Here is a 27,203-nt window from a genome sequence, read left to right on the forward strand (position 1 = left end):
TCAAATGAAAGACACCTCCTCCAGTCGCTGCTTGACGTCAGGGTAGATCCGCAACTATTGCATCGAAAGAGAATTGCAGATAGATAAAGAGGCAGAAGAGGACCATCCATCCGTCCGTAGGAGCAGACGATCAGGTATCGCATTTATTTTAAGTTTTCCTCGAAGTTAACTGTTAAAGTGTATGAACTGATTTAATATAGTATCAGAATCTTCTACAATGCCACTGCAAGGTTTCATGCATGATGTGGTTAATACACAAGTCCATGTTGCATATTAGAATTCTGTGTAAAATAACGTCGATCTGTTTTCAGTCAATTCATGGTAATGCTTCGTTGTCTGTTCTTAAAAGATTATTAGTACAGGTAGCAACAGACTCCTGCATGCGCATCTATGCGCAGTGTCTGAATACACACACACACTCATACACGAACAATATGCATCCACTGGCACAGCGCATTGCTTGTTTAATGACTCGAGATGCTGAGCACTACTGATAAGGGGTTTTGTGCATTGCATGTTTACAATTCATCTGTGGAACAGCTGTTCATAACAGATGATTTTTTTTTCTTTTTTTTTTGTCGTATGTTTATTCCTTTGGTAAAAGTAATTAGGTAGCCTACTGCATGGTCTTGAATGATTGTCATATTCATATTCCATGATATAGCATGGAATTACAATACATGTTAAAACACACATTGCTTTGGTACCAGGTCCAAAAATAATACAATAAAATTACTTTTTGTAATTTGTTGCACAGATATAAAAAATTTAAGTTGTACTTTAACTGAATGTTGACTGGATAAAAGTTATGTTATATGCATGATATATTTAATGTAAGTACAAGTTCCAGAATTACAACAATCAGACGTATCATGTGACCAGTGCTTATCTATTTTAAATGTCTTTAAAGATGACTGTAATAATAAAAACTTCGTATTCATCCGGAAGAAGGAGGCGGGAACCGGCGGACAATCAAATGAAACTTTAATAATCACAAAATAAACACAAAACATAAACTAAAGCCCAGGCCTGGTCCTCTCTCGTCCTTCACTGTCGTCGCTCCAGTTTTATATCCTTCCATCTCCTACGTGGGACTCGAGACCAGTTGTGGGTCGCAGGTGTAGCTCATCTCCAATCACTCCACCGGCCTCACTCCTCGTTCCCACGTCCCTCGGCCCCGCCCCACTCGTCACAATGACATTATTGATTTGACAACAGATTATAATGAATAAGGAATGACCAAAGACTGATATAAAAGCAAGTCATTTTAATTGTAAGTTAATAAATTGTAGAATAACAGATACATAATACATAATAATGAACAAATTTGCCATGTATAATAAAAATACATGACTAATCATAATTACAGAAAATTATAAAACAATAGGAGCTTTGTCATGATGTACAGTACTATGTCATGTGATTTACCCTAGAGCTTGTTGGAAACATCAGTAAGTGTGTGTCAATTAAACTGAGTTGAGGAGCATTAATAGTTGTGTAAATCACAGTTATGCTTTTACTCAATAGTTTCATGTGAAGGAAATTCTTGGGGATTTAAGGTAAGACTTGTGGAGTTTAGAATGGCTAATACATTAGTTTTAAACAAATATTTTTTGTATCAAAATAGTTTCAATGTTTTTTTTTTTCATGAAGATGTGAATATGCATTACTTTCTCTTTTTTTTTTTAATAAGATTTTAATCATCCTGATAACAGAATCAATATAGTTTGCCTATAAAAAATGTATCTCAAAATCTATAAATAGTAAAACTGGTCACTGGCTTACAGATGACAATGTGCTCAAGAAGTCCCTGCAGATGCTTAGGCTAAATAAAATGCCTTATTCAACCACAAACTATTGGTTTGGCCCATCTTCTCCTGCACTGAGAAGACTAACAGGTACCATGATGATGGCATTCACACATGCAGGCTTCAGTGGCGGTGTGATGTTGTAATACACACCTGAACAATGCCACACTATTGCAGTAAGATTTAATAAAAACCATGAAACCAGAAACACTTCTTAAATACAGCCAAGTTATTTTTTTTTCTGTTTCTATGTATTTTATTGATTTATTCATTGATCTCTACTTCTGTTTTTTTAAGTTCCTGAGTGGAAATCAACTATACAATGCCTTTAGGAGAGGATGAAAATGGATGGAAAAAGAAGACCTCTGACATCAAGGAAAATTATGATTTCAAGGAGGTCTTGGGGACGTGAGTGTTTGATAAATTAATTTGCTTGATTTACAATGAAAGTGTCCAGAAACAAGTGTTATTTTATTATTTTTATACTATTTTAGTTTTATTCATATTTTTAATTAGATTTTATGTTTATATTTTCAGTTTTCATTTTATTAATTTTGATCTGTGCTTTCATTACTATTTAGGTTTAATTTATTTTTATTTCAGTTTCTGTTTTAGTCACTTTTGTGGTTTTTATGCTCCAAAATATTTTATTTTAGATTTATTTCAATTAACAATGATAATTATCTTGGTTTGAGTGATTTCATACACTAGGAAAAGGACATTTAAACCACACAAAACTCATGATGACAGGAAAATCAGGTCTTCACAGTGTTTTAGTTCTGTATGGAAATCATTCTACCATCCGACGTTTTGCAACTACTGTATCAACAAGTATTCTTATTCCCAATCTTCTTTTGTAGCTCTGTAGATCCCCTTCATTTGTTTTAGTCAATTGAGAATAACAATATGTCATGTTGGCATTATGAAAACAATATTCAGATTATATTGGCACTGAGTGGCATCAGAAACAGATCTCATCCATGTTCTTTTGGAGCAGTTGCTTTTTTTCTCACTTTGCCGGGTGTGATTAATGACACCTCGGTGTGGCACGCAGCAGGGCTTTCATTATCCGTCAATATTGGGAATTAGTTCAATTTACATTAGCATTTATATTATTCCCAGATGCTTTCCTACAAAAGCAACAACAACATTTCTGTTTTGAAGTGATGTAGACCTGCTTCTATTATTCATGAAGCCAGTCGTAGTAGAAGACAAGAGAGTGCTCGTCGACCCTAAGTGCACTAGCCCTTTTATGTTCGCAGATATATTTATAGTGCGTGGGCAGAGTGTGTACATTTTACTGTCACGTTCGGCGCATCTTGGCTGACAAGGCTGAGGATGGGAGCCAGGGAGAGGGATAAACAGATGGACAGACTGATCTGCCATGCCGAATCTTAGCGACACTCACGCAAGATCTTTCACGAAGCACGTGAGAAGCAGGACGGCGAATGCTGGTTAGGAAGCACATCGCCAACCTCCAAGGCACTGCTGAGGGGAAAGTCACTACTAGAGCTGTGATGAAACCTTCAGACATGCACACACAGACTCATACACAAGCATATAATATTCATCAGGGGGTTGTTATGAGTGTCTCTTCCCTCCTGAGGCCAGAATGACTGCTATTTCAGATGGAATAACATAATCATTTGGGCATGCTTACTTCAGCTTGAGTTCACATGGCCAGCCTCATGTTAAATCCACTTCTTCGGAGCCATGCATGCTACACGATCACCAGAGATACATTCTTAGCATCACTGTCGAGCAATTGTCAGTCTTGACCTTTGTTGTACCAAAACCTCAGCCCTTTATACCTTCAGCATAACGTTCGGACCCCTTTGCAGCCTTTTCTGGCAAATAAATGTCTACTTAAACAGACGGAGACCATTTTAATGGTGTAAAAATTGGCCAAGTGCAGTTTTGTTTAGAGGTGGATACCTTGTGGAAAATTGCAATGCCCTTTAGTTGAAAGATCCCACTTTTCTATTATTGTAACAAATTTTTTCCAAAAACTTTAATTTCCCTTTTAATACGAGTACGCTTTTTACTTTATATCTATTAATTGTAAATATTATACACTGTACTGTTCAAAAGTTTGGAGTCGGTGAGATTTTTTTCCTTGAAAGAAATTTATACTTAATTTGACATTTAACTGATCAAAAGTCACTTTAAAGAAGACATGTAGGCTATAATTTTAGAAGATTTATTTTTGAAATAAAGTTTTTTTTTTTTTTTTTTCATCAGATAATTTTTTGCAATTTCCTCAAATATTAAGCACCTTAAATAATGACAGAATTTTCTTTTTTGTGTGATCTGTTCCTAAGGTGACTTGCAGCTTCGACACTTCCAGTGCTGACTGCCTTAAGCAATGTGACGTCTGTCACTTCTATTGTAGACACAGTGTTACATAAATTGTTGCACTGAATTGAATGTGACAATTTTTTGTAGAATGGTTTTACACAATTCGTTTCATAAATGAATCACGTTGAACTTTGCAAACATGACTTCTTTCTTAGCAATCTGATTCTCAGAATTTGCATAGTATTACTGTACATGACATTTATATATAAACATTTGGCAGACACTTCCATCCATCAGATGGTCAGTGAACACACTATAACTATAGTTGTATTAAGTTGAATGAGCAGTGCAGTTAATTGTAAATGGTACAATGGAACTATCAATGTCAATAAGCAATTTTAGCTTTGTGCAGGGAGGCAAAGTCCATGCTTGTCTTCTTTTGTTGGCAAACAACGAATTCTACAGAGAGCTGAATGAACTGAAGCGGACTGTGTAGTAGGCAAGATTGCTGCAACTGGGACCTGTCTGCCCCATCAGCAGAAATAAACAGAGAGAAAGAGAGTGATGAATCATGGGAAACTCCAAAACTTCAAGGAGACCTTTCTTGAGGAATGTTGTATCAATAGCAGTGCATAAGCAACTTGTAAATATTGTGGGAAAGGTTAGCCTGCTGATCTTTAGCAAGATGACTCAAAAGATTTCTGTCAAGAAGTGCTCTATGTCTGTTCTGCACAATTAATCTTGCATTAATGCAACTGTAGATAGAAAATGGAACGGTTTCTCTGCATAGGCAAATCTGTAACCTGTCTTTGTTTTCACAGTGTCATGCGGTTTTGACTAGTTTGCCAGTAAGGCGTTGTTCAGAGGATTTAACTGTATATGTTGACAGAAAGCCTCTTTTCTAAAGTAGATTATGGAATTGGTTTATCCGTGAATTTTTGGAGTGGAGTCAATTGATTTATTCTGGGGAAATTGTATCTGCTTTGGCTTATCTCACTGCAGACCTGGATTTTGATTAAAACATGAAAAACATTTTACAATTGGACACTACAGACTTTTTAATTTTAGTAGACTATTCAGGATTTGCTACAGTATATCGAGAGACTAATGTTTGGGTAGGTGGTACATGTGTGTTTTGGAGTAGCTATAAAAAGAGATAAGAGTTGTTAATCGCAAAACAGTTAATTGCAACTGTAAGCATTATCCATTCTGGTTGTTTTCCATATTGTAATTTATGTATTTTATACAAATGTACATGGCTGTTAACATAATTAAGAACAGGTGGTACTTTGAAGACTTTGTTATGATATGTAATGAGTGCTTAAGTCTTTGCTCTAACTAATATATATAACAGTTTGCTTATCTTGTTTTTGTAAGAAGAAGGTCTGTTGACAAGAGGTTTATAGTTGAAATTTGTGAAATTTCAGTGTTTTATCAGAGTTGCTGTCTGAAAACAGTCATATTTGGGAAACAAAATGTGACTGTTTATATTTGTGTTCTTTCAAAGCTTACAGAATTCAAACATCACTTTGACTTTGATTTTTTTGTTTTAGTCATTTATAGTGTTCATCATATTTACAAAGTGGGCAGAAGAGGTCAAAGGATACTGTTTGCTATGGTGACAGGATATGTTTTTTTTAATTATATTTTTTTTTTATAAAGGTTTATGTTTATGTGTGTGTCACAGAAGTAAGATGAATGAGAATTCAGAGCTGTTTTTTTTTTCAAAGGTCCCTTTGTTGATTTAAACTCCCAGTCTTCCTAAACAAAATGAGGTTGGTATGATGTTTTTATTTATTTATTTATTATTTTTGCTTTTCTGTCAGTAGTAACAGACAAATCTATACAGCTTTCTAAGGGAATCTAAAACTACAGAAAAACCTCCCCAAACAACCTTCTCTTTTAGAAAACATCCATAAAAAAAGAAAACAGGGCCACTCATGCTGAATTTTTATTCAATTATTAGTGACATCTTGTTAAAATATGTGATTCAGAGTGAGTTTTTAAATTCCTTTTACAAGGGATATCAATCAATTTTATCATTATTTGCAGAGAACAAAAATGTATTTAATCATTTTAATGTAACAAATTAAACTGATAATTTATTGTGGCAGACAAAGGCATGCTAGATAAAATGCTGAGTTGTTTCTGGAGTTAACATCATAATGAGAGATGTCTCGTGTTCCGGCACTAAATCTTTGAATGACTGGATTATTGCTTCACAGATTATTTTCCAGGTCAGGTACAGTGGTTAAATGAAATGCAGCATCAATATTACTTGAATAACTCTCCTAGACATTGTAAAAAATCATAATATATTTGTGCGTGTTTTTGTGTATATATGTGTGTATGTGTAGAGAGAGAGAGAGAACAGAGAATTCAGAGGCTTAAGCTCTTATTAAATAAATTAGATTTAAATTACTTATATTCTTATAGTTATTGAAAATATAAGAATTAACAGTAAGTATAATGCAACACCAAAAAAAAAAGTTTATTTTTATGTTTTATGATATCAGAAAATGGACATATAATGACTGGCCCCATACATTCAGACAAATTTCCCGTAATTTATTGTTCCTCTTCACACTTAAATATTTTTAGCTAATCTAATAATGCTTTCAAATTAAAAGGAAGAGTCTCTCAACACTGCTGTACCACATTTTATGAAACATAAAAAGTGTAATGTAATATAAGCATTGTATAAAGCTAATATGAATATGAACGTTTATAAATTTTCCTTTCATGCTGTTGATGTTTTTTTTTTCACTTTTTGTTGACATGTAAACTATAATATCTCCATGATTATGAAGCTCTCACTAGACCAACACTTTACACCATGAGCATTTTTTTTAATCTATTTTAGTGTACAGAGCTGCTGTTGGAAAATGATTGGCCTTGTTACATATGTAAGGCATTCCATCAGCTATATGTCTCTGCTAAACAATTTCCTTATTTACAGACCCAAACACCCACATCGACTGTCTTGTATAATTTCCTAATCTCCATTCTGTCTCCTCTCTTCCTCCTCCTTTACCCACAGGAAGCCACGGGAGGCCTTAATTACCCCATGTCTCACGGCAACAGCACAGCTCTCGCTCTCTTCATTTCCTCTCTATCTCTCTTTCTTCCCTTCATTCTTTCTTCGCAGCCTCCTTTTTGCCCCCTGCACCTTCCCCTTTCCACTTAAGGCAGTCTGAGAAGTCTTTGATACGAGTCCAGTAAAAAGTTTGTTGACAGCTGAAGCATTGTTGAGCTGCTCTCTCTCACTAAATGACCCTGCTGTGATCATGACTCATGATCATGACTACAGCATGGCTTCCAGGTCATTGGAGATTTCCGATTTATTTTTATTATCTCAACAACAACATATCATAAGGTCCTTTTAATTGAAATCATCCTCATGGAAACTATCCTCATTCGCTACAAAGAACCTTTTGTGGTTGTAAAGGTTCTTTATGGAATCGTTTAAAATCGTGAAGCACCTTTATTTTCAAGAGTGTATTTTTGTTAGCTAGGTATCTGTATTTATGTGTAGGGGATGTTGTTTTTGAATTGTATGAGACATCTAAAATAAGACTGAAATCATAATTAGGATTTTACCACTATATAAAATTTAGTCTTGGAAGTGAGGAAACAAAATTTCCGCTACTGTCCATTTATTCTCTGGCTTGTTTATTTCTCTTTTCCTTAGTGGCAAATTATATGTTTAATTGCTCCCTCTGTGATTAAGAAGGGAGTTTAGGGAGTGTGTGTTTGGGACAGATAGATTATACATGACAGTGCTTGTTTTAACACACAGGCTTTGTGTTTAAGGAAGAGAACGAGAATGAATGTGCTTTGTCTAAAAACCTGTAAAATCCTGAAAAGATGATCGAAATGGGAAAAAAACACACACCCAGATGCTTAAACACATGGAAACATTCCTTGGATGATTAAACAGCTTGTACTGTTTGTCTTTTTCTGGCACTAGTACCAGTGTCCCTCTGGAGGATGCAGACGTACAGCACACTGTTTCATCTTTCCCCACCTGAAGAGTCTGGCCTGATAAAATATCTGCCGCTCACAATATTTCTGTTGTGCAAACAACACACACACAAAAAAGAGAGCTACTCTGGAAAAGGCATCAGTGCCGGTTACGTCCCTTTTGTGTGTGTTACACAACAAAGTCAGAGTTGAATGACCTCTGAAGGGTAAAAATGCATCAGTGCATTTACTTTCAATCCATCAGTAATGTAGAAAAACTTATGTGCATTAACTTTTTAGAGTTACACAAGGCCTACTGAGTTTTTTTTTAAAGAAATTAATACTTTTATTCAGTAAGGATGCATTAAACTGATCAAAAGTGACAGTAACTACATTTATAGAGTTACGAAAGATTTCTTTTTCATTAAATGCAGTTTATTGAACTTTTATTCATTATAAACTTAATTAACTTGATCTGTAAATCAGCATATTAGAATGATTTCTGAAGGTAATGCTGACAATTCAGCTTTTTATTGGATGAGTAAATTACATTTTAAAATATATTATATTAATATATATTTTTCACAATATTACAGTTTTTGGTACATTTTTTGTATAATAATAATAAATAAATAATAATAAATAAAGCCTTAATGAGCATAAAATACTTCTTTCAAAAACATCAAAAATCTCCAAACCTTTGAAAGGTAGCATATATGTTATTTTATGCTGTTTATTCCTCGTTGTTATTCTTAACTAAATATTTCTGGCAAACTCCAGATTTATATCATATATTGGTGGAAAACATAACACACAATAATAATTGCAATTGCAGCTTTTATCATGTACTGTTTACAATAAATATTTAAAATTCTTTAAAACTTTTCAATGTAATCAGTGGTGTTAATATTTACAATTACCATTATCAAAAATATATATTTATTAAATAATCAGATTTGATTATGCTTACTGACTGATGTTAATTATCTTGAAATATCGATCAATTAATTTGATTGTAGAGGCCGTGGGTGCATTTACTTTTGGTAAATGCAGCTCTGGTCAATATATTAGCTACAATAACTTAGAGGTCCACTGGGGGAAGTTAAAAATCAAATAACACTAATTCCATCTTTTCTGTCCTCCAGAGGTGCGTTCTCTGAGGTGTTCCTGGCTGAGGAGAAGAAGACCCAGCGACTTGTGGCCATTAAATGCATCCCTAAGAAAGCTTTGCAGGGAAAGGAGAACAGCATTGAGAATGAGATTGCTGTGCTACACAGGTCAGAACCGGCTATTACAGCATAAAAAAATAAAAATAAAAACCTAGCTTGATAGTCAAGATGGACAGCTTGCTGGCAGATAAACAATCTAAACCTGCTGAGGACCAGCTTGGCTTTAGGCTGGTTTAATCTGATAATTAATTTTTGTATTTGTTAATTCAGGATAGCATATATTTATCATACATGGAGAAAGCCAAAGAGAAGGAACCTGTAGTCTGCAGCACACCTTTACCATAGTATTTGGGACTGAACTCTTTACAGATAACAGCACTGTTTGAGATCAAGCGAAACCATGTCATGATTTATGTGCCGATATAGGACGGATGCAGTCGAGAGCTTGATTCTTTGTGAGGTAGTGTTAAGGATAATTGTCAGTCAAGATGCTGAAAGGTCTCTTCCTTTTCCTCTTAAAAGCCAGATTGCTCTTTGAGAGAAGAAAAGCTCTTGTGAATGCTGTCTGTGCCACAAAAATGTGCTTTAGCTTTAGAGATCGTAGAAGTGTGTACCAGAAATGTCAAGAGTACTGGAGATAGTCCTATTTTTAGTGAATCTGTTGCCAGGGCAACAGCACACACAGAGGCTGAGATGGTATGGAGGTTCCCCGCAGCAGTATTGTGAAAGAGAGAAAGAAAGGGACCAAAGAGGAGGAATAGGGATAGAATTAAGAGAGAGAGAACCCCACCATTGGTGTGAAAAACTGTAGTCAAATGGAAGGCAAGAAACCAAAAGAGTGGAAGTCAAATGGGGATAGAGCGAAATGTTATTAATGTCTGATCTGAGTATAGCCGGTGTAGTTTCACAAAAGAGAACGAGAAAGCGCATTAAAAATAGTGAAGAAGGAAGGAAAGCAATCATGAATAGAGTATAAAAAGATCTTTAGAGCAATGCAGTGACTTTCACATGCATATTACATTTCCTCACAGTAGTGCTGTTATTGTTAACAAAAGCTATTATTTTTATTATTAACATAAAATAGTTTTCAGTATTTAAAGAAATTTGAAAATAAATGATAAAAATCCAAAGAAAAGAAAAAAACTAAAACTAAAATTATTAAAAATATTTTCAGTAGATACGTTTGAAATTAGATGATAAAAATCATATAATAAATATATGATATATTATATTTAATCATGATATATTATATTAATCATATAATAAATAAATAATAATAATTAATAAAATAAAATAAATGACAGAGATTCACCGTGTATTTGTGCACACATGGCAAATATAATGTATTTATTTATTCATTCATTCGTTCAATTGTACATTCATTAATTCATTCAAAAACTGAAACTTAAAAAAACATAAATATTATGGAAACTTATTGAAATAAATAAGTTGTTAAACTGAAATTCAGTTAAAGTTACAAATATTTTTATTTTATAATAGTATAAAAAATAATACAAAAGTAACACTGCCTTATAGTGTAATAAATCAACATATACACAATGTAAAATATCAATCTGCAGGTTGTGCAAGTTGGATCCTGCAAGTTCTGGTCCCTAATGTAAGGATCCTAAGCCTTTTTACTGTCCATTAGCTGAAATAGTAAGTCTGATTGCCAGTTTAGATTCTAATCATTGCTGTTTTCTTTTTCAGAATAAAACATGAGAATATTGTTTCACTGGAAGACATCTTTGAAAGTCAGTCGCATTTGTATTTGGTCATGCAGCTGTGAGTTTTTCTCAGCACTCGCAACCACATCAAACATAAGTATAAAAGATACAGGCTGATGCTGGTTTAATTTTCAGTGTCAATTGAACGCTTGTGGGATTATAGTAAAGGTGCTAATTGTAGTTTGTTTGTGTGGGTCTTCACAGTGTATCGGGGGGAGAGCTCTTTGACAGGATTGTGGAAAAAGGCTTCTACACAGAAAGAGATGCCAGCAAACTCATTCGGCAGATTTTAGATGCGGTCAAGTATCTGCATGATATGGGCATTGTGCACAGAGACTTGAAGGTAATGCTTACATATTCTTTCCATATAATTACACACTGCCTTTCTAACCAGGTGTAAATCTGAAAATTATTCAGTATGCAATCTTTTTTCTGTCCTCACTGAAAGCCAAATGCTGCTAGGAAGGGACAAAATCATTGACAGAAGTATTTAATTTTTAATATTTAGCTGTGTGGAGCTGAAAATCAGACCATTGAGATTTGACAGTAGGCAGTGCAATGTAACTTGACAGAAATAGGCTGGAACGGAATACAAGTGTACAGTACTGCACAGAATGCTACCTAAAAACTAAGGTATATGATTTATCAGTTGTCAAGTCTGATTATAACACAGTGTTATGCATATGAAAAAGAGTGCACCAATGGATGTCCATAAATGTAGCAAGGTATGATTTGATTTAAAGTGATTCGGGGGGAATTACATTCAGCTGATATTTGTTGACTCTCTTTCTGTGCAGCCAGAGAATCTGTTGTACTATAGTATGGAGGAGGACTCCAATATCATGATCAGTGACTTTGGCCTGTCTAAGATCGAGGACTCGGGAAGTGTGATGTCAACTGCCTGTGGAACACCTGGATACGTAGGTACGAATGAGGGCTATTTTTCCTGCCTTTTTCAATCTATTTTAGCAAGGGTCAGTAATTTATTGGTTTTTAGAGACTCGCAGTCATATGAAATGCTGTGCAATGTCAAGTGCTAGCATTTTAAAGTGCCTCTTTGATGCTGCCCAAGCTCAAAAGGGAAGTGAACTAAACAGAGAAAAAAAAGAAACACTGAAAGCTTCTCTGTCTCTCCCACCCTCTCAATCAGCTCCAGAGGTCCTGGCACAAAAACCGTACAGTAAAGCTGTAGACTGTTGGTCCATAGGAGTGATTTCTTATATTCTGTGAGTATTTCTTGATCTGTCATATCACCGAAATTTTGTGATTGATTGTCAGTTTTATAGGAATTTATTTGGTGTGATTTAATGTATGAAATGTGTTTAATTATTTGTATTTATGGTCAATCCTCATTTATTCATTGATTTATTTAGAGAGAAATGTTTAATAAATTAGCATAAATCAATATTTCAATCAAAATCTATACTTCATATTTAGTTATTTATGTATTTGTCATATAAGAAACATTTAGTTTGTGCATATTTATATATTTACTTATGATTTATTTAAATCATTTAATTATTGAATAAATTTTTATAATTTCTTTATCTGTATGGTCAGCTCTTTGGAAGCCAGGTTACGCCACTAAAATAAGAAATAAAAAACTAAATCTCACAATTCTGACTTTTTTACTCAGAATCACATTATACGAATTCACAATTCTGACTTTTTTACTCAGAATCACATTATACGAATTCACAATTCTGACTTTTTTACTCAGAATCACATTATACAGATTCACAATTCTGACTTTTTTACTCAGAATCACATTATACGAATTCACAATTCTGACTTTTTTTTTTCTCCGAATTGTGAGATATAAACTCTATGCCAGAACTCCAAGATAAAAACATGAGAAAGGAAGTCAGAATTCAAGATATAAACTCATTTCTCACTTTTTTCCTCATAATTTCATTTGCATCTAGCAAATCTCACAAATTGGATTTTTTTAGTTTTGTTTATATACCTAGTTCTTGAGAAAAAAAAGTTTATATCTTTCATATTGATTTATTCGTTTGTTTATGATTGGCCAACTAATAAGAGGAGTAATTAACAGTCTGTTTGGTTGTTATTACAAAACGATGTCTTTTGCAGTTTATGTGGCTACCCTCCGTTTTATGATGAAAATGACGCCAAGCTGTTCGAGCAGATTCTCAGAGCAGAGTATGAGTTCGACTCTCCGTACTGGGACGACATCTCTGACTCAGGTACATCTTCAGTCATGCTAATGGAATCATAATCCAGTACCATCATTTTGACCAGCTCTTGATACAAATGACTCAACAGCAGGTTTTTAAAAATAAAAATACCATTGGTGATGTAACAATGTTAAACGGAGTTCATTTTTATAGAATGCGACTTGTCTGTCAATAGTGAAGAAAAAGCTTCTCAGAGCTACTGATGAGCTCAGTCCTGGGCATTTTCTTAATGCTTGAATATTGTCTGACGAACATATTATCGTTCATATCCCGTCCTAGCCAAGGATTTCATCAGTCACTTGATGGAGAAAGATCCGACTGTGAGATACACATGTGAACAGGCTTTACAGCACCCATGGTAGGATTAACTAAAAAAAAAAAAAAAAAGTGTTCTTTTTTTTTTGACTTAGTCTACGATCATAATATCCTTTTCCTCTTTTAAAATGCATTAGTCACTCATCCCTCATCTCCAATTTTTGAAGGATTTCTGGAGACACGGCTCTCGACAGGAACATTCATGAGTCTGTCAGCGCTCAGATCAAGAAGAACTTTGCCAAAAGTAAATGGAAGGTGAGAATCCCATCAATTTTTTCACATCTTGCATTTCAAGCCCAACTGTTTTTTGAAATATGGCTTACTTGGTTTGCCAAGAATAAATTGCTATAAACCGAGTTATGTTTTCGGCCTCTGCAGTCTCACTATATGACTACAAAAAACTATTGTTTAATTACTTAAACACAGAAACTTAAAGGTCTTCACAGTAACCCGTCAAAATAAAAGTTTTCTTCAAGTTGAAGAAACTGTGACAGAAATATATAATTGTACTAAAGAATGGTTGTCTTAATGTAACACTACTACTATTACTAATAATACAAGTATTATTTAAACGTAATTAATTAATTTTCTTTTTTTTTTCTTCCACGATTTTAACATGAAACCTCTGTTGTGTAGCACTTTGTTTGACAAAAACATGAAAGGGTTTGTATAATATTCATTTGATTTAAAGATGATGTTTCATGCCTTCATTTGATTACCAGAAAAAAATGAAAATACACATAATTTGTGAAAAAAAAGGGAACTTTTTGGGCCTTATTATTTTAAATAATTTAATAAATTAAGTTGTTTATATGAGTTTAATTAATTAGATATGTTTTTAATAAAACCATTCAAATGGAACCCAGAAAAAATTAAAATGAACACAGAAACTGAGAAAATAATAATAACATAGATTTCATAGGGCCCTAAATATGTTATTTTTGTTAAACTTAATAATCATAATAATAAATTACTGTTAATTATTATTATTATGATTATTATTATTTTGATAAGATTTTGTTTAACCATTAAAAAGGAGTACAGAAAAATTTTAACTGGAAAAGAAATTGAATCCAGAAAAATGGAATGGAATAAAAATGGAATTTATAAAAAATAAAAACAGGATTTGGGTAAAAATAAAATGGTTTTCATGGGGTCTTATATATGTTTATATGTGTATACAGTAGATGGTAACAGATTTCTTCGTTAATCTCACTGAAATGTTCTTAAAGGTACTTGTAAACATATTTCAGAGACCCGTTGTTTCTTGTTCTTGTCCCTGTAGCAAGCATTCAACGCAACAGCAGTGGTCAGACACATGAGGAGACTGCAGCTGAGCACCAGCCTAGAGGGGCCGAGCCAAATCAGCAGCACCAGCCCCTACCACAGACACCTGCTCCTGCCCGCCAAAGAGCTGGACCGCGAGGAGGACGAGGATGAGGAGGAGGACCACAACAGTAAGCCTAAGATCATTCTCCAATAAAAGTCACATACTATCCATCATAAATGATAAACTGACAATTTTATTACATACAACCTGTTAAGTAAACAAAGGAAGCGAAGTTAGTGTCAGTTTTCTTCTTGGATTTTTTTTAGTTTAAGAAAAATGACCACAGCATGATAAGATCATACATAATGAGCAAGGTCATGTTATTGTCATGAATTCATTTGAAACTAAACCCAGTTCTGCTGTAGCTTTTTAGGTAATATTTTCGTTGACAAAACTGAACAAAAACCCACAATAGTGTTTAAAATATACCACAATATTAACTTCTTATTTACTGAACTGTTGTATAAAATCACATTTGGTCTCGTGTTCTTCGTGACAAAAATAGCACTCCTGTGATATTGCTCTAGTAGCTGGTGTGATATGTTTATATCATATAAATATGAGACAAAAACTCATACAGGGCCATTTTCTTTTTTGCCCCAATATCTTGAATTTTAGGGAATAACTGCATTTATTGTTGTCCTGCATCATATTTGTCAACAGTCACCTGTATGAAATGTGAGATGACATACAGGTTTGGGGGCGGGACCTGTGTGATAACTGCCTTTCAAATTTTTCATAATTAATTAAGTTAACGCATTAAACAGACAACCCTAATATATATATAATATATATATATATATATATATATATATATATATATATATATACAAACTATTCTGTTTAGGTTCCTCGAGTGCGGATGGGCGTCGAGGCAGTGCCGATCGGGACAGTCTCAGAAGCTGTACTTATTGCTGCCGACCAGCCAGTAGGATCTGAAGCAGAACTCTGAGCCCAGCAGAACCTAGAGGAACCCAGAACCCATGCACGTCCATCGCACCAGTCTGACCCGGAACACAGAGCTTTCCTGGTAACATGCACTAGATGGAGCCAGTGCTGCTGGTGGGACGTGAGAGGAGAGCGTAATTGTTCCAGACATTCAGACTTGGGTATATCATAGACAGATAGTTACTCCTCTGTCGTTTTAATTTGATTACTATTTCTGTACCCCAACCAAAGACAATAATAGGTTTAAGTTGTATGTTTATGGAAGGTTTAATTATTTATTTGTTTATTTTATTATCATTCTTTTTTTTAAGAAAAAGTTCAGGTCTGTACCCCGTAGCAATTTGGACTTTCTTGGAAAGCCACTAGTTATACAATGTCTCAACAAATATTAGTGTCTTAATAAGCCCCACTTGCTCAGACGAGAAGTTCATGAAAAAAAAAAAAAGATAATCATATTATTTTTAAGCCTTAATCCATTGTGGTTTTGCTTTGTAAGGTCTGATGGGTAGAGGTGGTGTTGATTTTGTGATCTGGTTCAGACTGGTACAAAACTGCATATGAAGTCAGGGCAGGAGTATTTCCAAGCTGTATTTCCAAACGGAGATCACAGAAACTTGTTGTGGGTATAAACCTTCATTTGAAGAGTCTGGACAGAACAGGGCTTAGGAGAGTTCACAGTCCAGATGCTTTTTTTACACCCAGATTAAATGCAATACTTGGATAATATCCACCAATAAATATTTCTAATTTTAGATTTATGGGGCAAAAGTAATCTGTAGCTCAGTTCCAAAACCTACATTAAAAAAATAATTGATTTAGATCTTAATTTAAGATGCATGTTTTTAAATTTGCATATAAAATATCCGTCTATTTGAATTACAGTTTTAACATGAAAATTCATGCATATTTGACAATCATACATAAATGAAAGAAGCAAGATTTCTGTAATAATATTAAGAAACCATGTTTATATTTTTAATGATCAATAAATCAGATTTTTTTCATCGAATGCATATTACTAATTAAATATTGGTTGTTCTAGAGCAAGCCATATTTTAACCATGTTCTTATTTTATTTTAACTGAATAAATTTGATTGTTTGCACAATAAATAGATTAAGACAAATTCGAAGCATTTTTAATAAACTAATTTTGACAAATGAAACAGGTGAGAATTTTTGCAATAATACTAATGTGTTTTAAATATATAGTAACCAAGCTTTTTATATATTTACCACCCATAAATCAAATTAGGTCAAATTAATATATATTGAGTGCATTTTAGCTAACCATATTCATACTTTTATTTTAACTGAATAAATTTAATTGTTTCCACAATGAACAGATTTTGAGAATAGAATTATTTAAATAAAATTCCATAGATGCAAATAGTTCATAATAAACTATGCCATGCTTTTTTTGTGTGTTGTTAAAAAAAATCGTATCCATTTCATTTATTCATGACTGACGAATATGCATTACATTAAGTTTATTAGTTTGTTTACACTAAGTCTGTGGAATTCAAATAAATGGTAATATTACACAATTCAAATACATAAATCTTAAATGTAAGCCCAAGTTTAGTGAGAAGGATTCAGATGCACACTCCTGGTCCAAAATATGTCTTTTAAGACGCCTCATAAATCTAAGGCAGATTGTATCCTTTGCTGTGAAAGCAATCTCATAAAGCAGTGCAACAAGCTCAGTAAATATATATTAAAAATAATGAATAAAACACTATTTTAGACAATATTTGTGAGAGCTATGTGGATTTATGCTTTTTGGAGTATGCTGGCATCAACTTCTGTTGCAGTTGTGAGTCGAGTGTCGTATTGCGCTTCACATGTGAGGCACTATTTGTTGTAGATTGTTTCAAATCAGTTACTTATAAGGTTCTGTTTAAATTATTCTGCCTAATCTGAGGGTTTTGGACCAGATGTTGATTAACTACTTTGTCGCAACAGTGATTTAGTTCTGCAACCAAAATGATTTATCTGTCCATGATTATCAGTTATTCTATGTTTTGCTTGTTGTGGGAGCTGATTGGTTGATTGGTTAAGGTTCTTTTGTTTGGGTTGCTGGCCATAATCAGTACTGTTCTCCTGTGAAGAAGACGTCTAATGTTTGCATGACCTCGTAAAAATATGTTCACAAGAGCGATGATCAAAATAGAAAATATACATAAACATATTCATATCTTTAAAATACTAATCATAAAATAAGACATACTATTTCTGTCACGAGTCATTGGGAGGCACAAGAAATGTGGACACTTAATCTATTTCTTTATAAAATATACATATAACATTATCTTAAGAACTCAATACTGGCCTCATTTTAAAACTGGATTAATAAAAATAAAAAAATCACCTTGTTAATCGATATATAATATCTATGCCAATTTGCGCATATTACAAACTTGAAGCCAACAATGATACAAATAAAAAGTTTTTGTTTTTTGCTAATGGATACCTAATATTAAAAACATCTTTAAACCATGAATGATTACACACTCCGTCTGTGTGATGTAACTGTATTTATCATTTATTTGCATAAAGTAAATTTCTAGGTTGTCTGAACAGTGTTGTCAATGCAACAGCATTTTTATTTTCAATGTAAAATGCTTTTAATTTTAATGGAATATTTATTCATTTCAATGAAATTCTAAAATATTAAGTACATCAATAATTAAAATATTATTTGAATTGAGAATTGAGTCATACCCAAGTGCAATCATCGATTTAATTAGTATAAAATTGCAACGGTCTAACGAGCAGTTCAGCAATCAGTTCATTATGATAATTATGCAAACTGCCTCAGAAGGGCTGATTAAATATCATTAGAAATCATCTGCGACTTACTTTGGCTTTTGGAAAGTATACATCGCAGTTTTTGGGTAGTTAATTCCTCCCTTGATCATTTTTTTTTTCATATAGAAGTGCACACACTTCAGGAAGTGAAGAGGAGACACAAATACAGTATGTGTATTATACATAAAGACGATGTATACATATATTGTATATCTTTTTTGTAAAAGCTACAAATATATGGATGCAATGCATCATGTGTTATCGATGGAGTTATAAAGAGCCAATGATTTGTACCCTTAAAGATATACAGGTAGTAGCACGTTATGAATAAACACTCCTTGTCTATGCATTGTGTGTGTTCAGTAAAATCTTTGTGTACAGTGCAAATAAAGTTCACATCAGAGTGCTATGCAAAGGCAGGTTGTGGTTGGTACTTTCAGATTATATACTCCAAACTGTATGGCATGTCAAAATCCCTTTATTTAAAGATCATTACAAAATGTTGTGTTGTTAGCCGAAACATACATGTGACATCAAAATCGAATGAAGTATGATGATAACATTATATTAGTGGAAAAGCTCTGACAGGAATAGTTCACTCAAAAATTTAAATGGACTCACCCTCAGGCCATCCAAGACTTAGAGGAGTTTGTTTCTTCATCAGAACAGATTGGAGAAATTCAGCATTACATCACTAAGCAGCAAAGAATCCTGCAGTGAATGGGTGCCGTCGGAATGAGAATCCAAACAGCCGATAAAAAACGTCACAGTAATCCACACGCCTCCAGCCGATTTAAAATTAAAACATCTTGATGATGGATGTTTGATACAAACAAGCAGCTTTTCACTGCAAAGGACCTAATTGATGGACTGAAGTTAAGTAATGCTCATTCTGACGGCACCCATTCGCTGCAGAGTTTCAGTAGGTGCTCAAGTGATGTAATGCTAAATTTAACCAAATCTGCAATGGAAAAAAAACATCTATTTCTTTAAATAAAAAAGTCACTTATACAAGAATCTTAATTGTAAAAGATAACTTTGTTAAAACAAAATGCATGTGGGAAAAAATAGCTATGCCTGCCCAATCAAATAGTGAGTCAAGAAAAAGAGATGCTAAAATTTGCCTCGCCAAGCCTAACACATGGCATTATAGGATACGTTGTCCTTTTCTTTTTGTACTACATATTTGGTTAAATGTAGTAGTGCATGATATCCCAAACTAGTATGCATATGTGAACATATCAAACGATTCAAACCATAAATGTAGAAAAAGTGGAAATAATTGGCGTCTGTTCATAAAAGTATATAATATATAAATATGGCAGGCCAATAATTTCTATACTCAAACACTAGATACAGTTCCAGTATACTGGAGTTATTCTGTTCTTGTGTGTTTCTGTAACTGGTGCAAATTACAGTCCTGTAATCAGCAATTACAATGAAATCTCATTCGACCATTACAAGTGCTTAATATGACATAGCATTAGCCCATATTTTCAACATTCTTGTCCTTGTCAACAGGTTTTTCACATTCTGTGATCGCGTTCAAAATCCAAACCCCAAACTTTCTAAATAAAACTAAGAGGTGTTCGACTCAGCAGCTGGAGGAGTATCAAGATCAGTGAAGTAATGTAATGTGTGATTACAGCTCTTTCTCCACAGCACTTGTGATCGTCGTCCTCTTTAGGCTCTCTTTGACCCTGATGAACTCGGGCGCGCACTTCGACATTTCTCTCTGCTCTTCGACTTCTCTCTCAAACTGAGAATAAGAATTATTCAAGTTAAATCATTTCTAAATGAGGTTATAGTACATGGTGTAGTAGGCCTATATATTATGACTGACAGCACATTTTTTTGGAACCCGAGATCAATGTGTTCTGAATTTGAGATTAGAGCATTCTGTGCATTTTGGATCACTTCCCAGCCTTATTAGTGCATTTCACACAATACTGTCCATTCAACACACATTTCAGTATGGTTTGAGGAAAGTTTTTTTTTTCCGGTTTTACCTTCTCTAACCTCATCTGTCTCTTCAGTAACTCCTGCTCCAGTGGCGATTTCTCTTCCTCCTGTTTTCTGTCTTGTTTCAGAACTTGAGCTCTGTTTCTCTGTTCCAGAACTCTCCGTAACTCTGGCTTCTCCTCAACCACTGCTCCTCTGATAAATAAAATAAGTCTTATTTGTCTATATTTTATAATAGAAAGTATACATTCATTGCAATTAAATGGAAAGCGAAAACAAGGATTTGGACGCTTAAGGTCAAGTTCATGCATATGTTAACATATGTTAACACTTTTGTATTACAAACTATGTTTAAATCATTAAACTACTAAAAATAAGGTAACACGTTTCCTTTAGTTAATGTATAAACCATTGTAAACCAACATTAACAATGAGCAATACATTTCTTACAGTGTATAGCCAATTAATCTTTGTTAATGATAGACAATAAAAATACAAAACTGTTCATTGCATTATGCATATTATTAACAATATGTATTGATGGATCGTTCACTATACGGTGTGTGTATTAATACAGCAAATAGGGTCGATTTTGATTTCTGTTGTTTCACTTCAAAAAACATCCCATCTAGCGATAATTTATGATAAAATGACTTTTAGAAGAGGGCTCCACCACGCCAGAGGCTTCAATTTTGACTTTACTGCCATCTGTTGGACAAAACATGTACATGCACGAGAGCCATAAACTCAGCAGTCCCTGTTTGGGTACGTTTGAAGTGAGATTAGAAATTGGGTCAGGTGATAAATTACGGCCGCTACTAAGCTTGTTCATGCCTCAAAATGTGAACATGCTTTCAACTCAAATACTGGGTCAGTTTGCACCTTTTGTGCGTAATAATCAGCTCTCGCTGGAGCTCCCGGTGGCTCTTGGATGCTTTGATGGGATTGTGGAGCTTTTTGGGCCTGATGAGCTCTTCATAGTAGCCGCTGTCTGTTTGCTCAGGAAGCAACTTGCTCTGGTCTAAATCATCTTCTCTGCCCCACCTTTGATCAGGGTCTATCACGGCTCCAAGATCAGAGACTAAATCTACGAGTGGGAAACAAGCAAAAGAGAGCATTCTATAAACATTGAAAATTTCCTGAAAAGTCCTGTTAAGCAAATTCAGAGCAGCTGATAAAAACATCACAATAATAATAATTAACACGATTCCAGTCAATCATTTAACATCTTGTGAAGCAAAGGATTGATGCATTTGAACTTCAAACCATCCCTTCTAACCAAAATACCAGTACATAATTCATAATAATGCTTCCTCCAGTGAAAAACTCTATCTCCTGTTGTCTCTCACATCTAAATCCACTCTCATATTTGTTTAGAACTGTTTTTGCTTGTAAATGGTGCTTGATCTGTGCATATTGCTCTCCTGATTCAGACAAGATGTCTTTTAAATGGAGAAAGCAATACTGGTTTCAGATGAGGAAGACTTCAGCTAGAATCAAATGTTTGATATTAAAAACATCTTATTGATGAATTTGTTTCTTACAAACACCCAGCTTTTCACTTTACAAGATGTTAACTGATGGACTGGAGTTGTATGGATTACTGTGATGTTTTTGTCAGATGTTTGGACTCTCATTCTGACGGCACCCATTCACTCCAGAGGATCTTTTGGTGATGTGATGCTAAATTTCTTTAAATCTCTTTCGATGAAGAAACAAACATTTACATTTTTGATGGCCTGAGGGGGAATCTTTCAACACATTTTCATTTTTTGGTGAACTTTCCTTTAAAAACAGCCAATATCACCAACAAGGAGAAAAATTTATTTGTATGGAAAAATAATAGGACACCTCACATGACCATAGCACCAAATGCACCTTTGTTCAAGAAAGCATGATTGATAATAATGAAAAGCATTATCAATCAGTGTAATTGCATCAAACAATATGAAAGGAACATAGAAAACCTGATTCACCAGGTCCAATAAGTGGTTGAGCACAAGCAGAGTTGTGATTTTGATGATTATGATCTGCCTGTGAAAGAAAATGGATATGAGTCATTATATTTTAACCACAAGACAAAATACAAAAATGTTATTTTCATTATTATTTCCCCCTCTGTATTTCAGAGTGATGTGCTATGTAGTGATTTCATAATACCATGGTACTGTATGATTAACATATTTACTATAATAATACCATGGTATTACCATCATAGTGTAGAAAAACCATACTATCACTATTATCATGTCCAGAAAGTATAAAGGGACATTGCACTTATCTGTCATCCAAACGATCTAAAATAATCTCCAAAGCTGTTGATGAACAGCACAATAGCCCTGTGTGTTGAGAGAAATTTGCACTAACACAAGGGAGGCATTGTGTGTGTGTGTGTGTGTGTGTGTGTGTGTGTGTGTGTGTGTGTGTGTGTGTGTGTGTGTGTGTGTGTGTGTGTGTTAGCACCATGCTGGGTTGATCATATTGGACTGAAATGGTTTTGGGACCAGCTGGCATTTAGCCACCTCATTACTGGCCCTGCCAAACAAACTCTCCATTTTTTCCTTCATAATCTGTTTGCGGTCTAGTATGTGATTGTCTGGAAAGTCACGAGGAGTCCTTGGACTTAATCAGAAAAGAAAATCAGAAGGGAACCAAAGTATTCAAATGAGGTTAATGTTACAGGTGGCAACTAAATATGTACATTTTTACACTGAAAAATAACAAAATACATGAAAGCTACAGACAACAGGAGTTGGGAAGAAGGCTGTCTCTCTGTTAACTGAACTAAATCATACACACACATATACATATATATACACATTATATACATATATATGAAATGTTACTTTGGCAACTAATAGAAATTTAAGTTGAAACACCATCATTACTAACTGGAAATAAAAACTAAAACTAAACTGAAAGTAAAACTAAAATAATATATATATATATATATATATATATATATATAAAACTTAAATCGAAATTAATAATAATGAAAATGTCTAAGGCACATAAAAATATTTCCAAAAAATTACCTAAAAAGAAACTGAAAATATAGAAAAAAAAACTAATTCAAATGATTAATATTTATAAAAAATATTAATAAAAACTATATAAATAATACTAATAACACAACTGATGCTGCTTGATTCCACACATATTCCTAAGAACTGAAACTGAATTAACTTAAAAGACACTCAACTCATAATAAGTATATTTCAGCTTAGAATAAATGTATCAAACTCAAACCACATCAAATTAAAGAAACCGTCTCACCTCATAAATTTCAGTATTTTAAACCTAAAACACTGCTTTCCATTTACAATCATCCATTTGCGTAAGAGTTTGAGTCCTGTCAGATCTTTAGGGGAGATTTAGAACTTACACTCGCAACATACAAGTTCTTCAAACTGGATTAAAATAACCTTACTTACTTTCTTTCCATGGGCCACTCCCATGATTCCAAAAGTGCAGAGCGCTGAGTGCCTCAGGATTGTTCCACAAACAGATTCTCTGGGATTCCACCTGCTATTTTCATGCAGTGCAAGGGTAGAAGCAGGAAGGGGGATGTATATCCCTCCAAGCAAACCCACACACACAAACACACACACACCACACACTTTTACAACCCGGAGTGCATACAGTGTCCTAACTGGTACTACAATCCAATACAAGGAGGGGAGTGAATAAAGGGACTGTGTTAAAGTGATGTCACTTTCTCATTTTCAACTCTTCATTGTTAATATCAACAGCAACAGTGTTACCTTAAGAACCAGTATGAAGGAATTCTGTATGAGAACAGAATCATCTGTATTATCTTTCAAATGCATTTTTGTTTTAGAATATTATCATAGTGACAGAATGTTGCTCTTCTAGTATTTGGTAAAGATCAGGGTAAATATATGCACATTTTTGGCGAATGAGTTCCTTAGAAAGAAGTCCTATGGATTTGAGCAATGCGAGAGTAAACCTCAAACCTTCAATTTATTTGCTTAGGGAGAGAAAACAGTTGTTGTTTTCTAAACTACTGTGTTGTTAATGTCCTATTTTCAAATGAACCAAATGTGGTGATATGAGGTTGGCTACTGTGGCTTATTCAGTCTCAGATATTCTGGGACAGCAGCCAATGATCTCCCCCATCTCTGGCCAGTCTTCATACGCGTTGCTCCTCACATCATTTTGAATGAAATAAACATAACAGAGAAAACAACCATCTTAAAACTAAAAAAAAAAAAATTTCATTCACTGAAATGAAACCTAAGTAAAATGTAAAAATTGGATTAAAAACTTAAACTTAAAAAGAAAAAGATGTCCCAACCTTTCAAAAGGACTAGCATCATTTATTCCATAGGCGCCTGTGAATACCCAGCCATACCTGGGCTTCAGGGATTTGACCACTGTGCTGCCCAGTGCACTGAATATAGCTCTAATCTCATCAGTCAGCCTGGAAAAGAGACGGTGGCAGTGGAAGTGAGACAGGAATGAATAATTCAACTCTAATGCCAAGTTAATCATGTTGATGGTGTGTGAAGGCTGTCACATTTTTACTTTGGTGTAGGGTCGATGTGTGCGGGCCACAAGCACTATATGTCCTCGTTTTAGTGTCTTTAGATAGACAAGTAATTCCTCGCGATCTTGAAGGAAGAACAAGTGGTTCTGTACATCAGGATAGTTTTACTTCACATCTTGTTAGATTTAGAACAATTTCACTAAAAGACCTAACTTTAGATTCCAGGTTAAAGTTCTTATTTCTTAAAACCTCACCGGTTGCACCTAAGAAAATAAGAGTCAATTAATCAAACTGAATTTGATTTGCATATATGAATAATTATTAGGACTTGCATAAACAAAAAGTCAAATATTTGTAAAGAAAATATGAAAATGATTTCAGATTTAAAAAATGTAAATCCTGTCTAATTGTTTTTAATAATCGAACCGTTTGCTAGCACAATGTTCAGCCCTTGTCCTGCATTATTCTTAATGCCACACATGATGCTGTAGAAGAACATTTGCACTCATTTAGCATTTATACTATTTAATTAAATATTTCATACAAAAATTAAAACTGCCATCATTTATCTCTATAAAACTTACAATTTGTGCATATTCATCAGTTATACATAAATGAAATGAGCATAAATGATTACTTATATAGTACTAACATACAGAATGCACTGTAAGTCGCTTTGGATAGGTTTATTTATATATATATATATATATATATATATATATATATATATATATGTAAATAAACCTATTATATATATATATATATATATATATATATATATATATATATATATACACACACAGTACAGACCAAAAGTTTGGACACACCTTCTCATTCAAAGAGTTTTCTTTATTTTCATGACTATGAAAATTGTAGAGTCACACTGAAGGCATCAAGGGCTTTTTGACCAAGGAGTGATGGGGTGCTGTGCCAGATGACCTGGCCTCCACAGTCACCGGACCTGAACCCAATCGAGATGGTTTAGGGGTGAGCTGGACCGCAGACTGAAGGCAAAAGGGCCAACAAGTGCTAAGCATCTCTCGGGGAACTCCTTCAAGACTGTTGGAAGACCATTTCAGGTGACTACCTCTTGAAGCTAATCAAGAGAATGCCAAGATTGTGCAAAGCAGTAATCAAAGCAAAAGGTGGCTACTTTGAAGAACCTAGAATATGACATATTTTCAGTTGTTTCACACTTTTTTGTTATGTATATAATTCCATATATAATTCCACATGTGTTAATTCATAGTTTTGATGCCTTCAGTGTGAATCTACAATTTTCATAGTCATGAAAATAAAGAAAACTCTTTAAATGAGAAGGTGTGTCCAAACTTTTGGTCTGTACTGTATATATATATATATCACATCAATAAATCTGATTTGTTTTAATTTCATACATTTAAAAAAAACTGGATCTTACTTGTTTTGCAGCTATCTTTAAACGTTGTTCATTGTTTTCAACTTATTAAATGTAATTGTTTTCACAAAGAACAGATTTAGTACTGAACAAATGCTTTTATTAAATCATCACAGAAAGTCATTTTGTGGATTTAAAAGTAATCTAAGTAATCCAAGACTCTTATTCTACAAGCCATACAACAGATTAGCGTGAGGAACAGAGAAGAGATTTGTTGTTATTCACGAAAACATTTAAATATGTGCAAGCTATATCACTGTAAGATTTGAAAAGTATGGACAAGCAGCATAAACGTTCGGATGAATATCTCATTTTGCATTCATATGGATGAGTAAATGATGACAGAATTTTATACAATTAATTCAAATAACCACTGTGTTGTCTGTCACAAATAAGCTACAGCATGTAACAATTCTTACATTGTATTGTTAAAGCAGGTCTTTGCAGCCACCACATTGGCTACACTGCTGTGAATGTGGAAGGGAAAGTAGTTGATAGGGCACCGTTTATGTGGACAGCAACCAAAATGAGGATTAAATAGACCTGCCCAGAAAAAATAAATAGGTTGCCTGAAAAAAAAATTCAGTACTACAAGCACCCTAATAAGCTCCATCTCCACCTCGTCCACTACGGAGCATATAAAATAAGCTTACCTAGATCTTCACATTCCGTCACAAAATCATTAACTTCATCTGGAATACAAAACAGCCCCTATCTTAGCCAAACTAAAACATAAAAGTAATAAAATA

General features: G+C 33.9%; 3 protein-coding genes across 4 annotated transcripts; 1 reads left to right on the forward strand and 2 right to left on the reverse strand.

The window, feature by feature from the left end:
* The first annotated feature begins 17 nt into the window (after positions 1-17).
* On the forward strand, positions 18-17,008 carry camk1a (calcium/calmodulin-dependent protein kinase Ia). Its single transcript, XM_059570157.1, has 12 exons — positions 18-134; positions 2,106-2,216; positions 9,215-9,346; positions 10,949-11,023; positions 11,170-11,308; positions 11,763-11,889; positions 12,116-12,191; positions 13,060-13,172; positions 13,443-13,521; positions 13,646-13,733; positions 14,764-14,935; positions 15,656-17,008. Exons 2-12 carry the CDS (start codon positions 2,131-2,133, stop codon positions 15,745-15,747), a joined length of 1,179 nt encoding a protein of 392 aa, XP_059426140.1. The 5' UTR covers positions 18-134; positions 2,106-2,130; the 3' UTR covers positions 15,748-17,008.
* Positions 17,009-19,375: 2,367 nt separating this feature from the next.
* LOC132160875 (protein FAM107B) lies at positions 19,376-24,184 on the reverse strand. 2 transcript variants are annotated; one of them, XM_059570594.1, is made up of 5 exons: positions 23,962-24,184; positions 22,504-22,561; positions 21,410-21,608; positions 20,575-20,722; positions 19,376-20,324 (listed from the first exon to the last, which is right to left on the reverse strand). In XM_059570594.1, exons 1-5 carry the CDS (start codon positions 23,983-23,985, stop codon positions 20,208-20,210), a joined length of 546 nt encoding a protein of 181 aa, XP_059426577.1. In that variant the 5' UTR covers positions 23,986-24,184; the 3' UTR covers positions 19,376-20,207. The 2 variants fall into 2 exon arrangements, with proteins under 2 accessions (XP_059426577.1, XP_059426576.1); XM_059570593.1 differs by having other exon boundaries at positions 22,495-22,561; positions 23,962-24,182.
* Positions 24,185-24,619: 435 nt separating this feature from the next.
* si:dkeyp-67f1.2 (uncharacterized protein LOC556106 homolog) lies at positions 24,620-27,157 on the reverse strand. The gene is given in 7 exon segments (XM_059570158.1): positions 24,620-24,712; positions 24,842-24,971; positions 25,076-25,098; positions 25,100-25,153; positions 25,251-25,300; positions 25,464-25,522; positions 26,874-27,157. Coding segments are annotated over 7 exon segments (603 nt in total). The 5' UTR covers positions 27,068-27,157.
* Positions 27,158-27,203: the final 46 nt, after the last annotated feature.

This window comes from Carassius carassius, chromosome 17 (assembly GCF_963082965.1).
Source record: "Carassius carassius chromosome 17, fCarCar2.1, whole genome shotgun sequence".
NCBI classification, from domain to species: domain Eukaryota; kingdom Metazoa; phylum Chordata; class Actinopteri; order Cypriniformes; family Cyprinidae; genus Carassius; species Carassius carassius.